Source organism: Papio anubis, chromosome 16 (assembly GCF_008728515.1).
Source record: "Papio anubis isolate 15944 chromosome 16, Panubis1.0, whole genome shotgun sequence".
Lineage (NCBI taxonomy): Eukaryota > Metazoa > Chordata > Mammalia > Primates > Cercopithecidae > Papio > Papio anubis.
The window spans coordinates 65141033-65161681 of NC_044991.1; the positions used below are offsets into that span (position 1 = coordinate 65141033).

Below are 20649 nucleotides of genomic sequence, written 5' to 3' on the forward strand. Positions count from 1 at the left end.
CCCAGGTTCAAGCAATTCTCCTGCCTCAGCCTCCCAAGTAGCTGGGACTACAGGCATGCACCAGCATGCCCAGCTAATTTTTTGTATTTATTAGAGATGGGGTTTCACCATGTTGGTCATGCTGGTTTTGAACTCCTGACCTCAGGTAATCCACCTGCCTTGGCTTCCCAAAGTGCTGGGATTACAGGTGTGAGCCACCATGCCCAGCCATCTTCCTTGTTATTTTCTAGAATTCTGTTTCCACTATTTATTGCAAAATTGAATATGTATATAATCAGAAATTAGATTTACCAATATTTGAACACTTTCTGTACTTAATGTTTTCCTTCTTTCACTTTTCCTTCTGCCAAAGTATATGCTTTAGTAATCCTTTCATGATGGTATGGGTAACTTGATTTATGAAAGTTTGAAAATGTCTGTAATTTTTCTTCTTCAGTGTTAATTTAGCTTTCTATTGAAGTAGGTTGATAGTATTTTTCCCTCTGCATGTTCATGATATTACTTCTCTGTGTATGTCATCCCTTATTGCTAATGAAAAATCTGTTCAGTTGAACTAGCATTCCTTTGTAGGCAATTGGTCTTTAATCTCTTGTAACTTGAGATTTATCTCTTTATCTTTGATTTCATCATTGCAATGTTAGCACATGGTATGCATTTTCCATCTCAGGACTTTCTTTTTTATTTTGAAATAGTCTCAGCCATTATCTCATACATATTACATCTCCATTTCATTCTTTATTCTATCTTTCTGGTATTTCTGTTATGTATATAATGAAACATTTTAATCGGTTCACTATGTCTTAGCTGCACTTTCATGTTTTTCATTTCTTTTTCTCTCTGTGTTGCTTTGGGTGAATTTCTCAGAAATATCTTTTAATTCACTAATTGTCCCTTCAACTGTGTCTTATCCCATTTGAATTTACTTCAATGATAATCTTTTTTTTTTTTTTTTATTTTTAGGATTTCTTTTTCTTTTTTTATCTTTTTTTTTTTTTGAGGTGGAGTCTCACTCTTGTTGTCCAGGCTAGAGTGCAGTGGTGTGATCTTGGCTCACTACAACCTCCACCTCCCAGATTCAAGTGATTCTCCTGCCTCAGCCTCCTAATTAGCTGGGACTACAGGCGCCTGCCACCATGCCCCGCTAATGTTTTGTATTTTTAGTAGAGACGGGGTTTCACTGTGTTAGCCAGGATGGTCTCGATCTCCTGACCTCGTGATCTGCCCTCTTCAGCCTCCCAAAGTGATGGGATTACAGGCGTGAGCCACCACACCCAGCCAGTAAGATTTTTTTTGTTTTTTGAGATGAAGTCTTGCTCTGTTGCCGAGGCTGGAGTGCAGTGGCATGATCTTGGTGTGATCTGAGCCACTGCACCCAACCCATTTTTAGGATTTCAAATTGTTTCTTTTTCACATCAACAGTTAATTTTGCTGGGTGTGGTGGCTCACGTCTGTAATCCCAGCACTTTGGGAGGCCAAGGCAGGTGGATCACCTGAGCTCAGGAGTTTGAGACCAGCCTGGCCAACATGGCAATCCCCCATCTGCATTAAAGATACAAAAATTAGTGGGGCTTGGTGGCAGGTGTAATCCCAGCATGTAATCCCAGCATGTTGGGAAGCCGAGGCAGGCGGATCACCTGAGGTCAGGAGTTTGAGACCAGCCTGCCCAACATGGCGAAACCCTGTCTCTACTAAACATACAAAAAATTAGCTGGGCATGGTGGCAGGCACCAGTAATCCCAGCCACTCGGGAGCCTGCAGGAGAACTGCTTGAACCTGGAAGGCGGAGCTTGCAGTGAGCTGAGATCATGCCACTGTACTTGAACCCAGGTGACAAGAGTGAAACTCTCAAAAAAAAAAAAAAAAAAAAAGAGGCGGGGCGCGGTGGCTCACGCCTGTAATCCCAGCACTTTGGGAGGCCGAGGTGGGCAGATTACGAGGTCAGGAGATAGAGACCATCCTGGCTAACACGGTGAAACCCCATCTCTACTAAAAAATACAAAAAAAAAAATTAGCCGGGCATGGTGGCAGACAACTGTGGTCCCAGCTACTCGGGAGGCTGAGGCAGGAGAATGGCATGAACCCAGGAGGCAGAGCTTGCAGTGAGCTGAGATCGCGCCACTGCACTCTAGGCTGGGTGACAGAGCGAGACTCCATCTCAAAAAAAAAGAAAAGAAAAAAAAGAAATGTCCATGAATTAATGGGGGAAAATAATATTTGTTCATATACTGTAATAACAGATAATTTTTATGTTTTAAATAAATAAAACTCACACTCCTAAACAAGACAATCTTCTCTGGAACAGAAAAGGAAGAGAAACATGAAGATATAGAGATTGAAACCTCAAGGCCTACAGGCTGTGGATCTGGAAACAGGCAGAAGTGACTAGGAATTCAAGTCCTACACAGTAAATAGGGAGCAAAAGAGTTCTTTAGAGCTGGGAGTCTAGCATCAAACTCACAGCTTGAAACCATATCTTAGGTAACAGAAGAGTGCAGACCCAGGTCTGCCAGTTGGGACTTGAGCCAAGCCACCCTGGCTCATTAACTGTATCTATGATACCTTCCATATCACAAAGACTGGAAATTTTGAGCTGCCAATAGGAAGCCTGGCTTGGGACTGGGGTCCTGAGGGTCTTGGTTTAGACAAGTGCAGAGACAGAAAAAGGACAGAAATAATCCTCTTCAAAATAAGCCTACAAACCAAAATTCTAAAGCATGGGAAGAAAATTGACACTAAGAAAGCCAACAAATTCAACTCTGAACAGATGGATTCATTAGTGATAAGTAATTTCATAAATTCAGTTCCAGATTGCTCTAGATAAATAATCTGGAACTGACTTTAAAATACATTTAAGATCCTAGCAAAGGTAAATGAAGGAATGACTTGTAAAAAGAGAAAAGTTATGAAACAAAAACAGACAAAATTAACTGTTTTTTTTTTGTTGTTGGGTTTTTTTTGTTTGTTTGTTAGGGTTTTTTTTTGAGACGGAGTCTCACTCTGGGAAAAATACTATCAACCTACTTCAATACAAAGCTAAATGAACATTGAAGAAGAAAAATTACAGACATATTCAAACTTTCATAAATCAAGTTACACATACCATCATGAAAGGATTACTAAAGCATATACTTTGGCAGAAGGAAAAGGGAAAGAAGAAAAACACTAAGTACAGAAAGTGTTCAAATATTGGTAAATCTAATTTCTGATTATATACATATTCAATTTTGTGATCGTGGAACCAGAATTTTACACAATAACAAGGAAGTGCCCAGCCGGACACTTATTTTCTTTAACATCAGTTTTGTTAAAGTATAATTTACATGCAACATAATCACCAATTTAAGTGTATTATTCAATGAGTTTTGGTTAATATATACAATCATGTAATCACAACTAAAATCAGAAAAAGAATATTTTCCTCACCCAAAAACTTCCCTTGTGCCCTTTGCAGCTAATAATCCCCTTCTCCAGCCCCAGGTAACCATCGATCTGTTTTCTATACATTAGTTTGCCTTTCCTTGAATTTCATATAAATGAAATCATACAGTATGTATTCTTTTGTGTCTGGCTTCTTTTTCTAAATGTAGTGATTTTTATTTTTTTTATTTTTTATTTCAATAAGTTATTGGGGAACAGGTGGTGGTTGGTTACATGAGTAAGCTCTTTAGTGGTGATTTCTGAGATTGTGGTGCACCCATCACCCGAGCAGTGTACACTGTACTGAATGTGTAGTCTTCTATCCCTCGCCACCGCCAACCCTTTCCCTGGAGTCTCCAAAGTCCAGTGTATCATTCTTACACCTTTGTAGCCTCATAGCTTAACTCTCATATAGGAGAACCTATGATGCTTGGTTTTCCATTCCTGAGTTGCTTCACTTAGAATAATACTCTGCAATTCCATCCAGCTTGCTGTGAATGCCATTATTTCATTCCTTTTTATGGTATTCCATGGTATATATATACCACATTTTCTTTATCCACTCATTGATTGATGGGCATTTGGGCTGGTTCCGTATTTTTGTAATTGCAAATTATGTTGCTATAAGCATGTGTGTGTATCTTTTTCGTATGATAACTTCTTTTCCTCTGGGTAGATACTTAAGTAGTGGGATTGCTGGATCAAATGGTAGATCTACTTTTAGTTCTTTAAGGAATCTCCACACTGTTTTCCGTAGTGGTTGTCCTAGTTTACATTCCCAAAAGCAGTGCAAATGTTCCCTTTTCACCATATCTATGCCAACGTCTATTTTATTTTTTATTTTTTTTAATTGTGGCCATTCTTGCAGGAGTGAGGTGGTATCACATTGTGGTTTCAATCTGCATTTCCCTGATCATTAGTGATGTTGAGCATTTTTCCATACGCTTGTTGGCTATTTGTATATCTTCTTTTGAGAATTGTCTATTCATGTCCTTAGCCCACCTTTTCATGGGATTGTTTTTTTTTTCTTGTTGATTTGTTTGAGTTCTTTGTACATTTGGGATATTAGTCCTTCATCAGATGTATAGATTGTGAAGATTTTCTCCCACTCTGTGGGTTGTCTGTGAACTCTGCTGATTATTTCTTTTGCCTTATAGTACAGTTTGAAGACGGGTAATGTGATGCTTCCAGATTTGTTCTTTTGCTTAGTCTTGCTTTGACTATGTGGGCTCTTTTTTGGATCCATACGAATTTTAGGATTGTTTTTTCTAGCTCTGTGAAGAATGATGGTAGTCTTTTGATGCGAATTGCATTAAATTTGTAGACTGCTTTTGGAAGCATGGTCATTTTCACAATATTGATTCTATCCATCCGTGAACATGCAGTGTGTTTCCATTGTTGGTGTTGTCTGTGATTTCTTTCAGCAGTGTTTTGTAGTTTTCCTTGTAGAGGTTTTTCACGTCCTTGGTTAGGTATTAACATATTCCTAAGTATTTTATTTTATTTTATTTTATTTTATTTTGCAGCTGTTGTGAAAGGGGTTGATTTCTTGATTTGATTCTCAGCTTGGTCGCTGTTGGTGTATTGCAGAGCTACTGATTTGTGTACATTAATTTTGTATCCTGAAACTTTGATGAATTCATTTACCAGTTCTAGGAGCTTTTTGGATGAGTCTTTAGGGTTCTCTAGGTATACAAATCATATCGTCAGCAAACAGTGACAGTTTGATTTCCTCTTTACCAATTTGGATGCCTTTGATTTCTTTCTCTTGTCTAATTTCTCTGGCTAGGACTTCCAGTACTGTGTTGAATAGAAGTGGTGAAAATGGGCATCCTTGTTTTGTTCCAGTTCTTGGGGGAACCTTTCCCCATTCAGTATAATGTTGGCTATAGGTTGGCTGTAGATGACTTGTATTAACTTTTGCCCCTTCTATGCCAATTTTGCTGAGCGTTTTAGTCATAAAGGATGCTGGATTTTGTCAAATGCTTCTTCTGTGTCTATTGAGACGATCACGTGATTTTTGTTTTTCTGTTAATGTGGTTTATCACATTTATTGACTTATGTATGTTAGACCATCCCTGTATTCCTGGTAAGAAGCCCACTTGATAATGGTGGATTATCTTTTTGATATGCTGTTGGATTCAGATCGCTAGCATTTTGTTGAGGTTTTTTGCATCTATGTTCATCAGCGTTATTGGTCTGTAGTTCTCTTTTTTTGTTTTGTCCTTCCCTAGTTTTTGGTATCAGGGTGTTACTGGCTTCATAGAATGATTTACGGAGGATTCCCTCATTCTCTATCTTTTGGAGTAGTGTCAATACAATTGGTACCAATTCTTCTTTGAGTGTCTGATAGAATTCACCATGAATACATTTGGTCCTGAACTTCTTTTGTTGGCAATTTTTAAATTACCATTTCAATCTCCCTGCTTGTTATTGATATGTTTAGAGATTCTATATCTTCCTGGTTTAATCAGGGAGGATTGTATGTTTCCAGGAATTTGTCCATCTCCTCTAGGTTTTCTTTTTCTTTTTTTCTTCTTCTTTTTTTTTTTTAGATGGAGTTTTGCTCTTGTTGCCTAGGCTGAGGTGCAATGGCAGAGTCTCAGCTCACTGCAACCTCCGCCTCCCAGGTTCAAGTGATTCTTCTGCCTTGGTCTCCCAAGTAGCTGGGATTACAGGCCCCCACCACTACGCCCAGCTAATTTTTGTATTTTTAGTAGAGACAGGGTTTCACCATGTTGGGCAGGCTGGTCTCAAACTCCAGACATCAGGTGATACATCCATCTCAGTCTCCCAAATCTCGGCCTCGACTGGGATTACAGGCATGAGCCACTGCGCCTGGCCTCCTCTAGGTTTTCTAGTTTACATGCGTAAAGGTGGTTATAGTAGCTTTGAATAATCTTTTGTATTTCTGTAGTATCAGTTGTAATATCTTCCATTTCATTTCTAATTAAGTTTATTTGGATCTTTTCTCTTCTTGGCTAATCTCGTTAATAGGCTATCTATTTATCATTTCAAAGAACCAGATTTTTGTTTCATTTATCTTTTGTATTTTTTTGTTTGTTTGAATTTCATTTAGTTCTGCTCTGATCTTTGTTATTTCTTTTCTTCTGCTGAGTTTGGGTTTGGATTGTTCTTGTTTCTCCTTAGATTATCTAGGAGACCTTATAATCTAAGTTGTGACCTTAGATTATCTATTTGTGCTTTTTTAGACTTTTTGATGTAGGCATGTAATGCTATGAACTTTCCTTTTAGCACTGCTTTCGCTGTATCCTAGAGGTTTTGATAGGTTGTGTCACTATTATCCTTTAGTTCAAAGAATTTTTTAAATTTCCATCTTGATTTCATTGTTGACCCAACGATCGTTCAGGAGCAGGTTATTAATTTCCATGTATTTGCATGGTTTTGAGAGTACTTGATATAACTTCGATTTTCTTAAATTTACTGAGACTTGTTTTGTGGTCTATCATATGATGTATCTGGGAGAATGTTCCATGTGCTAAAGAATAGAATGTATATTCTGTAGTTGTTGGGTAGAATGTTCTGTAAATATTAGTATCTGTTAAGTCCATTTGTTATAGGTGTCATGCGCGTCCATGTGAAGAGACCACCAAACAGGCTTTGTGTGAGCAACATGGCTGTTTATTTCACCTGGATGCAGGCGGGCTGAGTCTGAAAAGAGAGTCAGCAAAGGGAGATAAGTGTGGGGCCATTTTATAGGATTTGGGTAGGTAAAGGAAAATTACAGTCAAAGGGGGGTTGTTCTCTGGAGGGCAGGAGTGTGGGTTACAAGGTGCTCGGTTGGGGAGCTTTTTGAGTCAGGATGAGACAGGAAAAGGAATTTTACAAGATAATATCATCGCTTAAGGCAAGGACCGGCCATTTTCACTTCTTTTGTGGTGGAATGCCATCAGTTAAGGTGAGGCAGGGCATTTGCACTACTTTTGTGATTCTTCAGTTACTTCAGGCCATCTGGGCGTATACCTGCAAGTCATAGGGGATGCAACAGCTTGGCTTGGGCTCAGAGGCCTGACAATAGGGTATAGTTTACAGTCCATTGTTTCTTTGTTGGCTTTCTGTCTTGATGACCTGTCTAGTGCTATCAGTGGAATATTAAAGTCCCCCACTATTATCATATTGCCATCTATCTCATTTCTTAGGTCTAGTAGTAATTGTTTTATAAATTTGGGAGTTCCAGTGTTAGGTACATATGTATTTATAATTGTGATATTTTCCTGTTGGACTAGTCCTTTTATCTATGTAACGTCTCTCTTTGTCTTTTTTAACTGCTGTTGCTTTAGAGTTTGTTTTGTCTGATATAAGAATAGTTACTCCTGCTTGCTTTTGGTGTCCATTTGCATGGAATATCTTTTTCCATCCCTTTACCTTAAGTTTATGTGAGACTTTATGTGTTAGATGAGTGTCTTGAAGACAGCAGAAACTCAGTTGGTGAATTCTTACCCATTCTGCCATTCTGTATCTTGGAAGTGGAGCATTTAGGCCATTTACATTCAATGCTAGTATTGAGATGTGAGGTACTATTCTATTCATCCTGTTATTTGTTGCCTAAATACCTTTTTCTTCATTGTGTTATTTTTATATAGGTCCTGTGAGATTTATGCTTTAAGGAGGTTCTATTTTGGTGTATTTTGAGGATTTGTTTCAAGATTTAGAGTTCCTTTAACAGTTCTTATAGTGCTGGCATGGTAGTGGTGAATTCTTTCAGCATTTGTTTGTCTGAAAAGGACTGTATCTTTCCTTCATTTATGACGTTTAGTTTTGCTGGATACAAAATTCTTGGCTGATAATTGTTTTCTTTAAGCAGGCTAAAAATAGGATCCCAATCCCTTTTAGTTTGTAGGGCTTCTGCTGAGAAATCTGCTGTTAATCTGACAGGTGTTCCTTTATAGATTACCTGATGCTTTTGTCTCACAGCTCTTAAGATCCTTTTCTTCATGTTGACTTTATATAACCTGATGACTATGTGCCTAGATGATGATCTTTTTGTGATAAACTTCCCAGGTGTTCTTTGAGCTTCTTGTATTTGGATATCTAGATCTCTAGCAAGGCTGGGGAAGTTTTCCTCAATTATTCCCTAAAATATGTTTTCCAAACCTTTAGATTTCTCTTCTTCCTTGGGAATACTAATTATTCTTATTCTTGGGACATTTAACATAGTCCCAAACTTCTTGGAGGCTTTGTTTTGAGGAAAGAGAGAGACCCTCTCATATTGTTTTATACTCAGTACCTGTTTTAAGAAAAAACAAGGAAGTGAAACCAAAGACAGGCAGCCCGGTGTCAGATCCAAAACCGGGCCTGGGTCTGCCTGGCCTAAACCTCGCAGTTAAAAATCAACTCATGACTTAGAAACCAATGTTATCCATAGATTGCCGGCATTGTACAAAAGAACATTGTGAAACTCCCTGCTCTGTTCTGTTTCACTCTGACCACTGGTGCATGCAGCCCGTCATGTACACCCTGCTCGCTCAAATCAATCATGACCCTTTCATGTGAAATCTTTAGTGTTGTGAGCCCTTAAAAGGGACAGAAATTGTGCACTCAGAGAGCTTGGATTTTAAGATAGTAGCTTGCCGATGCTCCCAGCTGAATGAAGCCCTTCCTTCTACAACTTGGTGTCTGAGAGGTTTCGTCTGCGGCTCATCCTGCTACAGTTTATTTTTTAAAATTCATTTTTCTTTGTTTTTGACAGATTGGGTTAATTTGAAAGTCTGGTCTTTGAGCTCTGAAGTTCTTTCTTTCTTCTGCTTGTTCAATTCTATTGCTGAGACTTTCCAGTGCATTTTGCATTTCTCTAGGTGTGTCTTCGATTTCCAGAAGTTGCGATTGTTTTTATTTATGCTATTTCACTGAAGATTTTTTCTTTCATTTCCTGTATCATGTTTTCGATTTCTTTAAGTTGGACTTCACATTTCTCTGGTGTCTCCTTGATTAGCTCAATAATCGACCTTGTGAATTCTTTTTCTGGGAATTCAGAGATTTCATCTTTGGTTTGGATCCATTGCTGGTGAGCTGGTATAATCTTTTGGGGGTGTGAAAGAACCTTGTTTTGTCACTTTACCAGAATTGTTTTTCTGGTTCCTTCTCATTTGGGTAGACTATGATCAGGGATTCAGGGGCTGCTGTTCAGACTCTGGTCTCACGGGGTGTTCCCTTGATGTTGTGCTCTTCCCCTTCCCCTAGGGATGGGGCTTCCTGAGAGCCAAACTGTAGTGATTGCTTTTGCTTTTCTGGGTCTAGCCACCCAGTGGAGCTCCCGGGCTCTAGGCTGGTATTGGGAAGCGTCTGCAAAGAGTCCTGTAATGTGATCCGTCTTCAAGTGTCGCAGCCATGGATACCAGCACCTGCTCCTGTGAAGCTAGCAGGGGAATGAAGTGGGATCTGTGAGGGCCCTTGGTTGTGTTTTTGTTTAGAGTGCTGGTTTTGAGTTGGTTGGCCTCCAGCCAAGATGTGGTGCTTTCAAGAGTGCATCAGCCACGGTCTTCAGGGAGGAAGCAAACTTGCCCTAGAGACAACTGGGTAAGTATTCAGGATTCTCAGGCAGTGGGCAGGGCTGCAGAGCTCCCAAGAGATTATGACTTTTGTCTTCGGTTACTGGGGCAGGTAGAGAAAGACCACCAAGACGGGGCAGGGATAGGCATGTCTGAGTTCAGCTTCTCCTTGGGCAGGGCTTACTGCAGCTGCTGTGGGGGATGGGGGACTGTTTCCCAGTCCAGTGGAGTTATATTCCCAGGGGGATTATGGCTGCCTCTGCTGAGTCATACAGGTCATCAGGGAAATGGGGGAAAGCTGGCAGTCATGGGCCTTACCCACTCCTATGCAGCCTGCAGTCCTAAAGGCTGGTCTCACTCCCACCATGCCCCTCCAACAGCACTGAGTCTATTTCCAGGCAGCTGGTGACCAGGGCTGAGAACTTGCCCTAGACCATGAGCCTCTCTGTTGAGAAAGCAAGCAGACTCACAGGTTTTTGGCATCTCAGGGAGCCTGCAGCAATGATCCAGTTCCTTTAAAGGGTCTGTGGATTCTCTTGGCTTTCCTGGTATGTTCCTGTGGTAGTTCTTGGAGCAAAAGTTCACGATGTGAGTCTCCACTGGCTGCTCTGTCCATCTGAGCGGGAGCTGAAAGCTAGTCTGGCCTCCTATCTTCCATCTTAATCTCGTCAAATGTAGTGATTTTTAGATTAATCCATATTACTGTGTATATCCATAGTTCATTCCTTTTTGGGTAGTATTCTGTTGTATGGTTATGTCACAATTTTTTAATCCATTCTTCTATTGATAGACATTTGAATTGTTTCCAGTTTGGGCTGTTATGTATAAATCTGCTATGAATATTCATATACAAGTCTTTGTGTGGACACGTTTTCATTTGTCCTGGGCAAACACCTAAGAATGGGGTTGCTGGGTAGTATGGTAAGTATATGTTTAACTTTATAAGAAACTCCCAAACTGTTTTTCTAAGCAGGTATACCATTTTGCATTCCCATCTGCAATGTATGAGTTCCAGCTGGGGAGCAGAAGTTATTTTTAAAGCATGAACCCAATGCCGTCTTGACTGGAGGTGATGGCAGAAACACTTTAGAATAAAATGCTAGGAATGGTAATGAAGGCTCCAGGAGGGCACAGACTCCAAGCGTCCTGTTTCCTGCTGCATCCCCAATGACTAGCACAGGGCTTGGCTCCTGGCACCCACTCAATAAATGAATCAATGAATAAAAGATTTGCCTCTGACAGACATTAACAGCTTATACGGGTTGGGTCAAAGCTTGGACCTGCTGTATCTTATTTAATCAAAGGAAGTTTTAGGGGCCCTGGTGTCTCCTTCCCCAAGTTTCATAAGACACTTAATTTTCAACTTGTTGGCATTTCTACCTGGTTACTACAATATCTGCTGACTCTAGCCTGGCTTCCCTTCACAGCCCAAGATGGCCACTCTGCCTGCCATCACTGAGTATGCACTTCAGCCAGCAGAAAGAAGGAAATGGGAAGAAAACACACCCTCTCTTTACAGAGACTTGGCTGAAGTTGCAGATCATTTCTGTTTATCTGTCATGGGTCAGAACTTGGTCACATGGCCACATCCAGCTGCAGGGGGAACTGGCCACATCCAGCTGCAGGGAAAACATGGCCTTTATTTGGATCAGCTGTGTGCCTAAATACCAGGACCCCATTGCTAAGAAGAAGGGGAGGACAGACAGTGGAACACTTCTATTGAATGAATGATAATAATGGCAGGCCCTATCCTGAGCCTGGCTTTGTCCAGAACTGCTGTAGGAACTTCGAGGTCAAAATGCCACATTATTCAGAAAACATGTTTATTTCTCAACTCCAGGGAGAATCCTTTCAATTCATACACAAAAGAAAGCAAGGCTGGTGAGTACGGAAGGTGTCTCACTCAGCACTTCTCATCCCTGCCCCTGGCCACGCAGGCCAGCCACTTGGATTCCTCCTCAAGGTGATCTGTTCCAGCTACAAGGGACAGGGAGCATTTCAAGGATGGTGCATTCAAAGAAGGGGAAGCTAATGATGGGATGGGGACATGGACACATACCATTGGCCTCTATGGGAACCAAATGGCTCCCTCTGAGTGACCTACCATAAGAAGCTCTGGTGTGCTAAGCAGACCCCAGCTGGGCCACCATGGTCTACAGACACACTTGGTAAGGGAAGCAAGTGAGAGAGAGGAGGGGATCCAGGCAAGGGTAACTAGGATGTGGAAGGGGCTTGAGATATATCTGTGTCTTGTTTCCAGGATATCTTATCATGAGTTCCTCCAGAAGCAGGTACTGAGACGAAGATTTGAGGGCAGGTAGTTCATTTGAGACCTAATTCCACGAAGCACCAGTAGGGGCATGGGGAAGGGAGACTGGGAAAGAGTGCAGGGTCAAGGAAGTTACACCATTGGGCCCAAGTGGGGCTCAGTCCTGTGGGAGCCAGTGTAGAACACACACCTTGAAGTTACCCCGCCCAAGAGGGTGGGTGTAAGAGTTTAAGAAAGAGGAAAGAAAGATGAAATGTGGCTCAACATTAAATTGGCCAGAAACCCCTCTCAGGTTTATTTCTCTGAAATAACCTGTCTTTGACTGTTGAGCCACATTTCCTGTTTCTTTTCTCTTTCTTTAACTCTTACATTGGGGAGCTGAGATTTTCACACATCAGTTATTGGCTACGGGTTGCTCCCAAGACCTGCTTAATTCACCAGGACTTCTGGCCTGTCAAGCGTGGAGACAGAAGGCCTTCCTTACCTGCAGAAAATCCTTAGGCAAAGAAATCAAATGTGGGGCAGCTGGAAGTTGGCTGGAGCACACTGAGGTGGTAAGCCCTGAGGGATGTGGAGTGGGCACTGGGTACTGTCTGCTACAAAGGATGAAGTAAACATCAATCACACATGCTCTTGCTCTCTGACACACACACACACGCCCCTTGCACACCTCGTACACTGGCTTTTTTCCTGACTCACACCGCTCCCTCTCAACACAGGACCTCTGCATATGCCATTCTGGATGTCTGAGCCACTCTTCTACTCTTTCTGTTCCCCCTTCCATGAGTTAAGTTCTACTCACTCTTCAGATCTTGGCTCAAATGCCCCTTCCTCTTGCCCCCTCCCACCCCAGGACAAGATCAGGTCCTCCTGTTGCATATTGTCTCAGCTCCCTGGCCTGTAAGTGTGTCATTATAGGTAAGTTTAGGTGACTAATGCTGTCTCCTCCATCAGACTGTGAGGAAGGGATCCTCCCTGTCTTGTTTACAGTGACACACAGTAGGAACTCAAAAAATGTATGTTGAATGAATGAATGAATGCCAGTCTGATTGACTAAGGCCCCCTGTAGCTAGAGAGAAGAATTTACCAGCTAAAGATCCCAGGAAGAGGAGGCGGCTAATTAGCAATTCATTAGGATCCATTTTCACATCTATAGTCAATGCTAATCACTTGTTTGTTTAAAACAGGAAGTTCTGCACTCATTAAATCCATTACTAAATGAAAATGTTTCTCATGGAAGTCTGGCCTCCCACACTGGAGTGTAAACTCAAGGACTGCACCCTCTCTTTTGGATAGACTTCCCAGAAATCAGCAAAGCCGGTGCTCACAAGCTGGAAATACCCTGGGTTAGGACCCTAGTGCTTGCTGCCAGTGGGACCTTAGGAATCTGGCCCTTCAGCTCTGGCTGGGAGTGGCCTGGCAAGGGTGAGCTCTGCCCATCATCCCTCATCCACCCTATTCCACCCTGCAGAAAAGCCCCAGAGAAGAACTTCCCTATGGCAATGCTACCCACCCATTACTCACGCACCTATTGGGTGCCCGCCAGATGTACAGCCCAGGCCCACCTCTCAGGTATTGAACAGACTGGCCTCCTTTCCTGAAGTTTCACCTTTTTCTTTATCTTCATTGCCCACTGCCCCCACCTTACATCAACACAAGCAACACCTTAAATGTGTTGTTTGAGCCTTTGTACCTGCTGGTCCCTCTGTTCAGAGGGGGCCTTCTCTGTGTGTACTTGATGGGCAAATACTGCAATGCCAGCTTGATGGTGTCTCCTCCATGAAGCCTCCCAGTTGCCTTTTGGTTCAACCTCTTTGCTGCCATTTATCCTCTTGAATATCATCATCTTCATGGTGGTGACCAACTCTGATAGAGCACTTCCCAGGAGCCAGCCAGTCCCTGAGTCTATCACTCTATCACTCTGGTGTCCCATGCTCCCAGGGAGGTACTGTTTTTATTTTCATTTCGTCAAGGCTAAGAGTCCTGAAGAGACTTTTCCAAGACCACATGGCAGGGTCAGGATTCCAACCTAGGCCATTTTGTCTCCAGAGCCCATGAGCTTAACTGCCGCTCCCTACCTCCTCCCAATGCAGACTTTTATTGCTGTCTTCTCACACTAACTTGCCTTGTTTAGCTCTCCTGTAAGCCTAGCTCCTAAGAGGCAGTATACATGTCTTTTTATCTCTGGGGCTAGCACGTAGGAAGCCTCAAAAAATACTTGTTGAAGTTTCTAACCAGCAGATTTCAGATCCTGTTCCATAAACCCTGTTGTAACTGATCATGCAACTGATCAGTAGCCTCCCGTTAGAATCCTGTCTTTGCTCTTAATGCCTTTGGATCAGTCGCTGGATATGTCAGTCATCATGACCATGAGATGAAGCAGCAAGTCATGACCCTGTCGTGTGCCTGTCAGGTGCTGAAGATGCAGAAAGGAATATGACTCCTACATGAGAAAAAGGCCGCAAGCCCCAGGCAGAGCTGTGGTGAGGGCTGCGGCAGAGGGCGGCATTGCAGTGGCCTGATTTCAGCATGGGTAGTCAGGAAAACCTCCAAGGCCTGACCTGCCTCTTTTGGGGTTCTGAGGGGGCTCATATGAGCTAGGGCATGGGCGGGAGATCATCTTCCTGTATGCCCACAGGGATACAATCCATCCCCTGAGAGGCATCCTCTCCAAGATTCCTTTGCTTATTTTTTTGCTTATTATTATTTTTTAGATGGAGTCTCGTTCTGTCACCCAGGCTGGAGTGCAGTGGTGCGATCTCAAGCAATTCTCTGCCTCAGCCTCCTTAGTAGCTGGGATTACAGGCGCCATGCCTAGCTTTTTGTTTTGTATTTTTAGTAGAGACGGGGTTTCACCATCTTGGCCAGGCTGGTCTTGAACTCCTGACCTCGTGATCCACCCGCCTCGGCCTCCCAAAGTGCTGGGATTACAGGCGTGAGCCACCGCACCCGGCTGCTTATTTGGATTAAGCATTGCTTCCCCTTCTTCCAGCCCTGGTTCCCCTTGAGAAACACAAAGCACAAGCGAGGGGCCCAAGATGACGTTAGGCCCCTAACACCAAATGTGAGTTTGCCGTTGGATTATAGACCCATAAACACCTTCTATTTTGATAACTTTTTTTGTGTGACTGGATAAGATACACATTAATAGGGTTTAAAAATAATGTCAAGGGTATATGGGGTACTTGTGAGAAGACTTCTCACCATTGATCCTGTTACCCTTCCTAGAAGCTAAAGGCTGCCACTTGGGTGTCCTTTAAGACAGATTCCACACATCAAGTATCCCCCTTCCCCATATGTAGCAGCATTGCTCTGTTTGTCATTTTCTTTTTTTCTTTTGAGATGGAGTCTCGCTCTGTTGCCCATGCTGGAGTGTGATGGCGCTATCTTGGCTCACTGCAACCTCCGCCTCCTGGGTTCTAGCAATTTTCCTTCCTCGGCCTCCTGAGTAGCTGGGATTACAGGCGCCTGCTACCATGCCCAGATAATTTTTATATTTTTAGTAGAGACGGGATTTCGCCATGTTGGTCAGGCTGGTCTCGAACTCCTGACCTCAAGTGATCCACCCACCTCGGCCTCCCAAAGTGCTGGGATTACAGGTATGAGCCACAGAGCCCTGCCACTGCTTGTCTTTTTCTTTAATAATGTATCTTGAAACTATACAGAGAACTACCTCATTATTTTGAAAGGCTACATGGTACACTACCCGTGTTTATGAGGCACTTATTTAGCCAGTACTCTCTGGATGGACTTTTAGGTTGTTTCCAATCTTTCATTAATGCAAACAATGCATCAACAAACACTTTATTCATCATCTTTGCTCGTGGCAAGTAAATTCCTAAAAGCAGGATTGCTGAGTCAAAGCGTATGTGCATTTAAAACTCTGATAGCTATTGCTGTTTTATTTTTTATTCTTTTAAAGGCAGACTACCACATGTAGCACCTCATTTGAATGTGTCCAGAGCCTTGGAAACTTGACTACCCTATGTTCTCCTACAAATGGACCTTGAGAGCTTGTTTGGAGGTTCTAGCAGGGGGGCTCAGCTACTTACATACCCTTGACTGAAGACCAGTCTTCCTCTATTGGGGATGGTTGTCCTCTTCGACAGTGTGCAGCTTCAGGAGAGACACACATGGAGCAGAGAGGGAGGAAGGGGACACCTGCCTGGCCAGCCAGATCAGCCGAATCAATCCTGGCAATCAATGGGGTGACAGATGTTGCAGCCAGATCGCTCTCCCATCTGGTTTTATTCTTTTAAAGTGTTGCACAGTATTTTGTTATATGAATGTACCAGAGATCATTTAACTAGTCCATCCCTCCCTCCCTCCCCTGTTCTTTGTAATTTTCTTTGCCTTTTCTTTTTTTTTTTTTTTTTTTGAGATGGAGTTTCACTCTTGTTGCCCAGGCGGGAGTGCAATGCGATCTTGGCTCACCACAACTTCCGCCTCCCAGGTTCAAGCGATTCTCCTGCCTCAGGCTCCCAAGTAGCTGGGATTACAGGCATGTGCCACCACGCCCGATTAATTTTGTATTTTTAGTAGAGACAGGGTTTCTCCATGATAGTCAGGCTAGTCTCGAACTCCTGACCTCAGGTGAACTGCCTGTCTCAGCCTCCCAAAGTGCTGGGATTACAGGCATGAGCCACCGCGCCTGGCCTCTTTTTAATTTTCTATTTACTTTGAGGAAATAGTTAACAGTAACATTTCAAGACTTTGGAGTGCAGTGGCACAGTCAGCTCACTGCAACCTCAATCTCCTGTGCTCCAGCAATCCTCCTGCCTCAGCCTCCCAACATGTCGAGATTACAGGCATGAGCCACCATGCCTGGCCTCAAGACATTTGATGTATCACTCTTCAGTATAGCTCAGTAGAATTTCTGTGTTGTGGGAGGCATTTCAGTCTCTTCTGGATGAAGAGCTCAGCACTGTGATTAGGTTATTTCCTATCTTTTGCTTCCAGTCTTTGGATACTGAGAAAAAGCATCAAGCATAAAGCCTGGCACATACTAGGTATTCAATATTTGTGACTTTTTAAAAATTTGGAACGATGTCACAGTGAACTGCCTACGCATGTATATCTTTGTGCACATGTGTGAGTATGACATACTTAAGGGGCAGAATTACTGATCAAAAGGTGTGTCCATTCAAATTTGGTCGATACTGCCCAACTGACCTCCAAAGACCTTGTGCCAATGTACATGCCTGTCTCCCCATATACTTGCCAACATTATATTATCAAATTATAGATGCTGAGGAGGTGGAACAATGCTTGGAGACTGATTGGTTCAAACTCTTTACCTAGTAGATGGCAAGGCTGAGGCATAAGGAGGGGAAGAGCATGCCCAAGGTCACCCGTGAGCTGTGGCACAGTTCGATTCCCTCCAGGGAACTGGGGCAGGGTCTGGGGTGAAACACGTGACTGCACCCTGTGGGGTCCATGAGACAATGAGAAGATGGCTAACAAGAGGTGGGGTGCGCCGAGGCCTATTCCTCCCCCACACCTATGCCCGGGGAACGCAACATGTTTTATTTCATGAAGGAACTTCTGACTCTTCTCCACTACTTCTCCCTGCCTCCCCCCGCCCATCTTTTCCCTTGGAAACAGCCTCAGAGATTCTGAAAGGTGCTTCCCTTACTTCTGAGCCCGCCTGTGTGGGAGGAAGCTGAGGACGTGAGGGTACTGATTGAGAGAGCAGGTTGAGACCCAGGAGCTGTTGTGCAAAAAGAATGGCAAATTATATAAGGAGGGGAAACGGAAGTGGGTGGCGGAGGCAGCCATTCATCAGTGTTTTTTAACTCTTTCCTGCTGCAAAAGCAGGCAGCCCCAGATGCCGGGATAGGGCCGCAGTGAGACAGACATTTTCATAAACGGCTGGTGCTGAAAGCTTTGAAGCGAGGAGGGCACTGCTCCCTCCTCGTCCTTTGCAGACTGGCTTTGTACTCTGGGTAAAACTGTCGGAAAAGGTAGAACAGCTCCTAATCTAGGAGATGATTCCTGTGGGAAATCAGGCTGCTTTTCAAGCGTAATTTGAAAAGCCGCAGCCTCCAAACTTCAGTGGTGGAGGAGGGGAGACTGGGGGGGAGATGGGGGAGCGCAGAGAGGAGAATGCCATTTATAAAGCAATCAACGCTTCCACAGAGTCCACCATCACTCAGAATTATTTTCTGAAATTTGGCCTCTATTCCTTACTCTGGAGGAAAGGCAGTACGGGCACCTGGCTTCCAATCAAGCCCAACGCACAGGACTGGGTAAGCCACACAAAAGGAGAGGGACCCTGCATTGCTCATCACAGCTGGAGTTGCGGAAAATCATTTCTAGGGCTCCTCAAATCTCCGGAACCAGCCGGAGGAAGCCTCATCAGAGGTTCCATTCATCTGACTTCTTACTTTTAAACTTTAAAGCACATATTTATGTGCCTCAAGTTGCCCATGAACCACGGCATGTCAAACAGTTTGGGGTTGATGGAAGAGGTACATTTTCTCGTCCTGGGACTTTCAGAAATACAATTTCATTGCCAGTCTCTCTCCCTTCCAATTTCTCCCGTATGCTGCCACGAGATGAATATTCCTAACATCCTGCTTTCAATACATTATTCACCTGTTCAAGAACCTTCCAAGGCCACTTCTTGATCCCTTAAGGCCGGGATGCTCAGATTGGCATTCAAGGCCTTCCATAAATGTGGCCTCAGCGCCCACAACCTCCTTACACTCACTCTCCCAGACTGCCACACCACACGTGTCACAGGCCACAAATACAGGGTGGTGAGTGCCTGTCACATATGCCCTCCCCAATCCCAGCATCTCTCTTCCTGGTAACCAAATACAGTGCTTTCTTTTAGGGGAAACCACTCCACCTCAACTCTTTCTCCATATGGTGTGGGTGTCTCCAGACCTGTCCCCGAGAATGCTGCAGTTCAGGGGTTGGCAAACTAAGGTCAGAGGGCAAAGCAAAAACAAAAAAACCACCAATGAACAAAAAAACAAAGGCCACTGGCTTATTTTTTGTGAGGCCCTCGAGCTAAGAATTTTTCTGTTTTTTAAAAGATTGTGGCCCGGCATGGCGGTTCACACCTGTAATCCCAGCACTCTGGGAGGCTGAGGCGGGCTGATTGCTTGAGTCCAGGAGTTTGAGACCAGCCTATTTCGCAATACAGCAAAACCATGTCTTTACTAAAACCACAAAAAATTAGCTGGGCATGGGGGTGTGCGCCTGTAATCCCAGATTACTTGGGAGGCTGAGGTGGGAGAATCACCTGAGCCTGAGAGGTTGAGGCTGCAGGGAGCTGAGATCATACCACTGCACTCCAGCCTGGGCTACCAGAGTAAGACCCTGTCTCAAAAAACAAAACAAAACAAAACACATTGTAAGAAAAAAAAAGTCAAAGAAGATGCCACAGAGACCTTTATGTATGGCCTGTAAACGCTAATAGATTCACTCTGGCCCTTTATGGAGAAAGTCTGCAGACACCCATTGTAGATGACCAAGTTTGGTTTGAGGCTGGGCAAAGCACCGGCTGAGCCAATGAGAGCAAATCCTAGGATTTAGGCTGAGGTGGGAGGATCTCTTGAGTTCGGGAGTTCCAGGTCAGCCTGGGCAACAGTGCAAGACCCCACCTCTAAAAATCCAACCCAATCCTAGGCCTTTGGCTGGAGCTGTTAGAAGGTGCCCATTCACTTGGGTGTGTGATGCTGAAGGAACAGGAGCCTGGAGTCAGAGTGAAGCCACCACTGGGGAAAGCAGCATCGGAACACAGAGATAGCCTGGGGGAGCTGTGCCAGCGGGGCCTCTTCGTTCTGTGTGCCAAGATATTTTTTTTTGCTCAAGCCAATTTTGAATTGGGTCTCCTGTCACTCTCAACTGAGTTATGATGTGTACAGATACTGGCAGGCATGCCCGCAGGTCTTTGGACATGTTATTTTTCCTCTCTGCAATGCCCATTATTCTGTCTGCTGAAATCTACTTGTCCATTAGGAGGTCACCTCCTCCTAGAAGCCTTCTTTGATTCTCTCCCTCTACTGTGGTTCTATTTTAGTTTCTGGGTGGTACATGCTGAGACCTAACCATCTACTTCCTCAGCTGTAACCGTCAAGAGGTGTGTATTGCAGCCATAACAAAGAAATGGGCAGCAGGGGAAAGACGTTGCTGGAGCCCCAGGCACAGTGCAAAGGCCTAGGATTGGGTTGGATTTTTAGAGACGGGGTCTTGTAGTGTTGCCCAGGCTGACCTGGAACTCCCGAGCTCAAGAGATCCTCCCACCTCAGCCTAAATCCTAGGATTTGCTCTCATTGGCTCAGCCGGTGCTTTGCCCAGCCCCAAACCAAACTTGGTCGTCTACAACAGGTATCTGCAGACTTTCTCCGTAAAGGGCCAGAGTGAATCTATTAGCGTTTACAGGCCATACATAAAGGTCTCTGTGGCATCTTCTTTGACTTCTTTTGGCTTTAGAAACACTAC

The 20649-nt window shown here is 43.6% G+C and overlaps 1 protein-coding gene across 2 annotated transcripts in view; it reads right to left on the reverse strand.

Moving 5' to 3' along the window:
• The window catches only part of TTI1 (TELO2 interacting protein 1), a 104273-nt gene that overhangs the window by 29246 nt on the left and 54378 nt on the right, over positions 1 to 20649 (reverse strand). The window contains exon 8 of one of the 2 annotated variants that reach the window (XM_017944821.3): positions 15774 to 16388. The exons of the other annotated variant lie outside the window; for it this stretch is intronic. Coding sequence (XP_017800310.1) covers positions 16244 to 16388 — 145 coding nt within the window. The 3' untranslated portion in view covers positions 15774 to 16243. Of the gene's footprint in view, positions 1 to 15773; positions 16389 to 20649 lie in introns of those variants that run through there. 2 annotated transcript variants of the gene reach the window in all.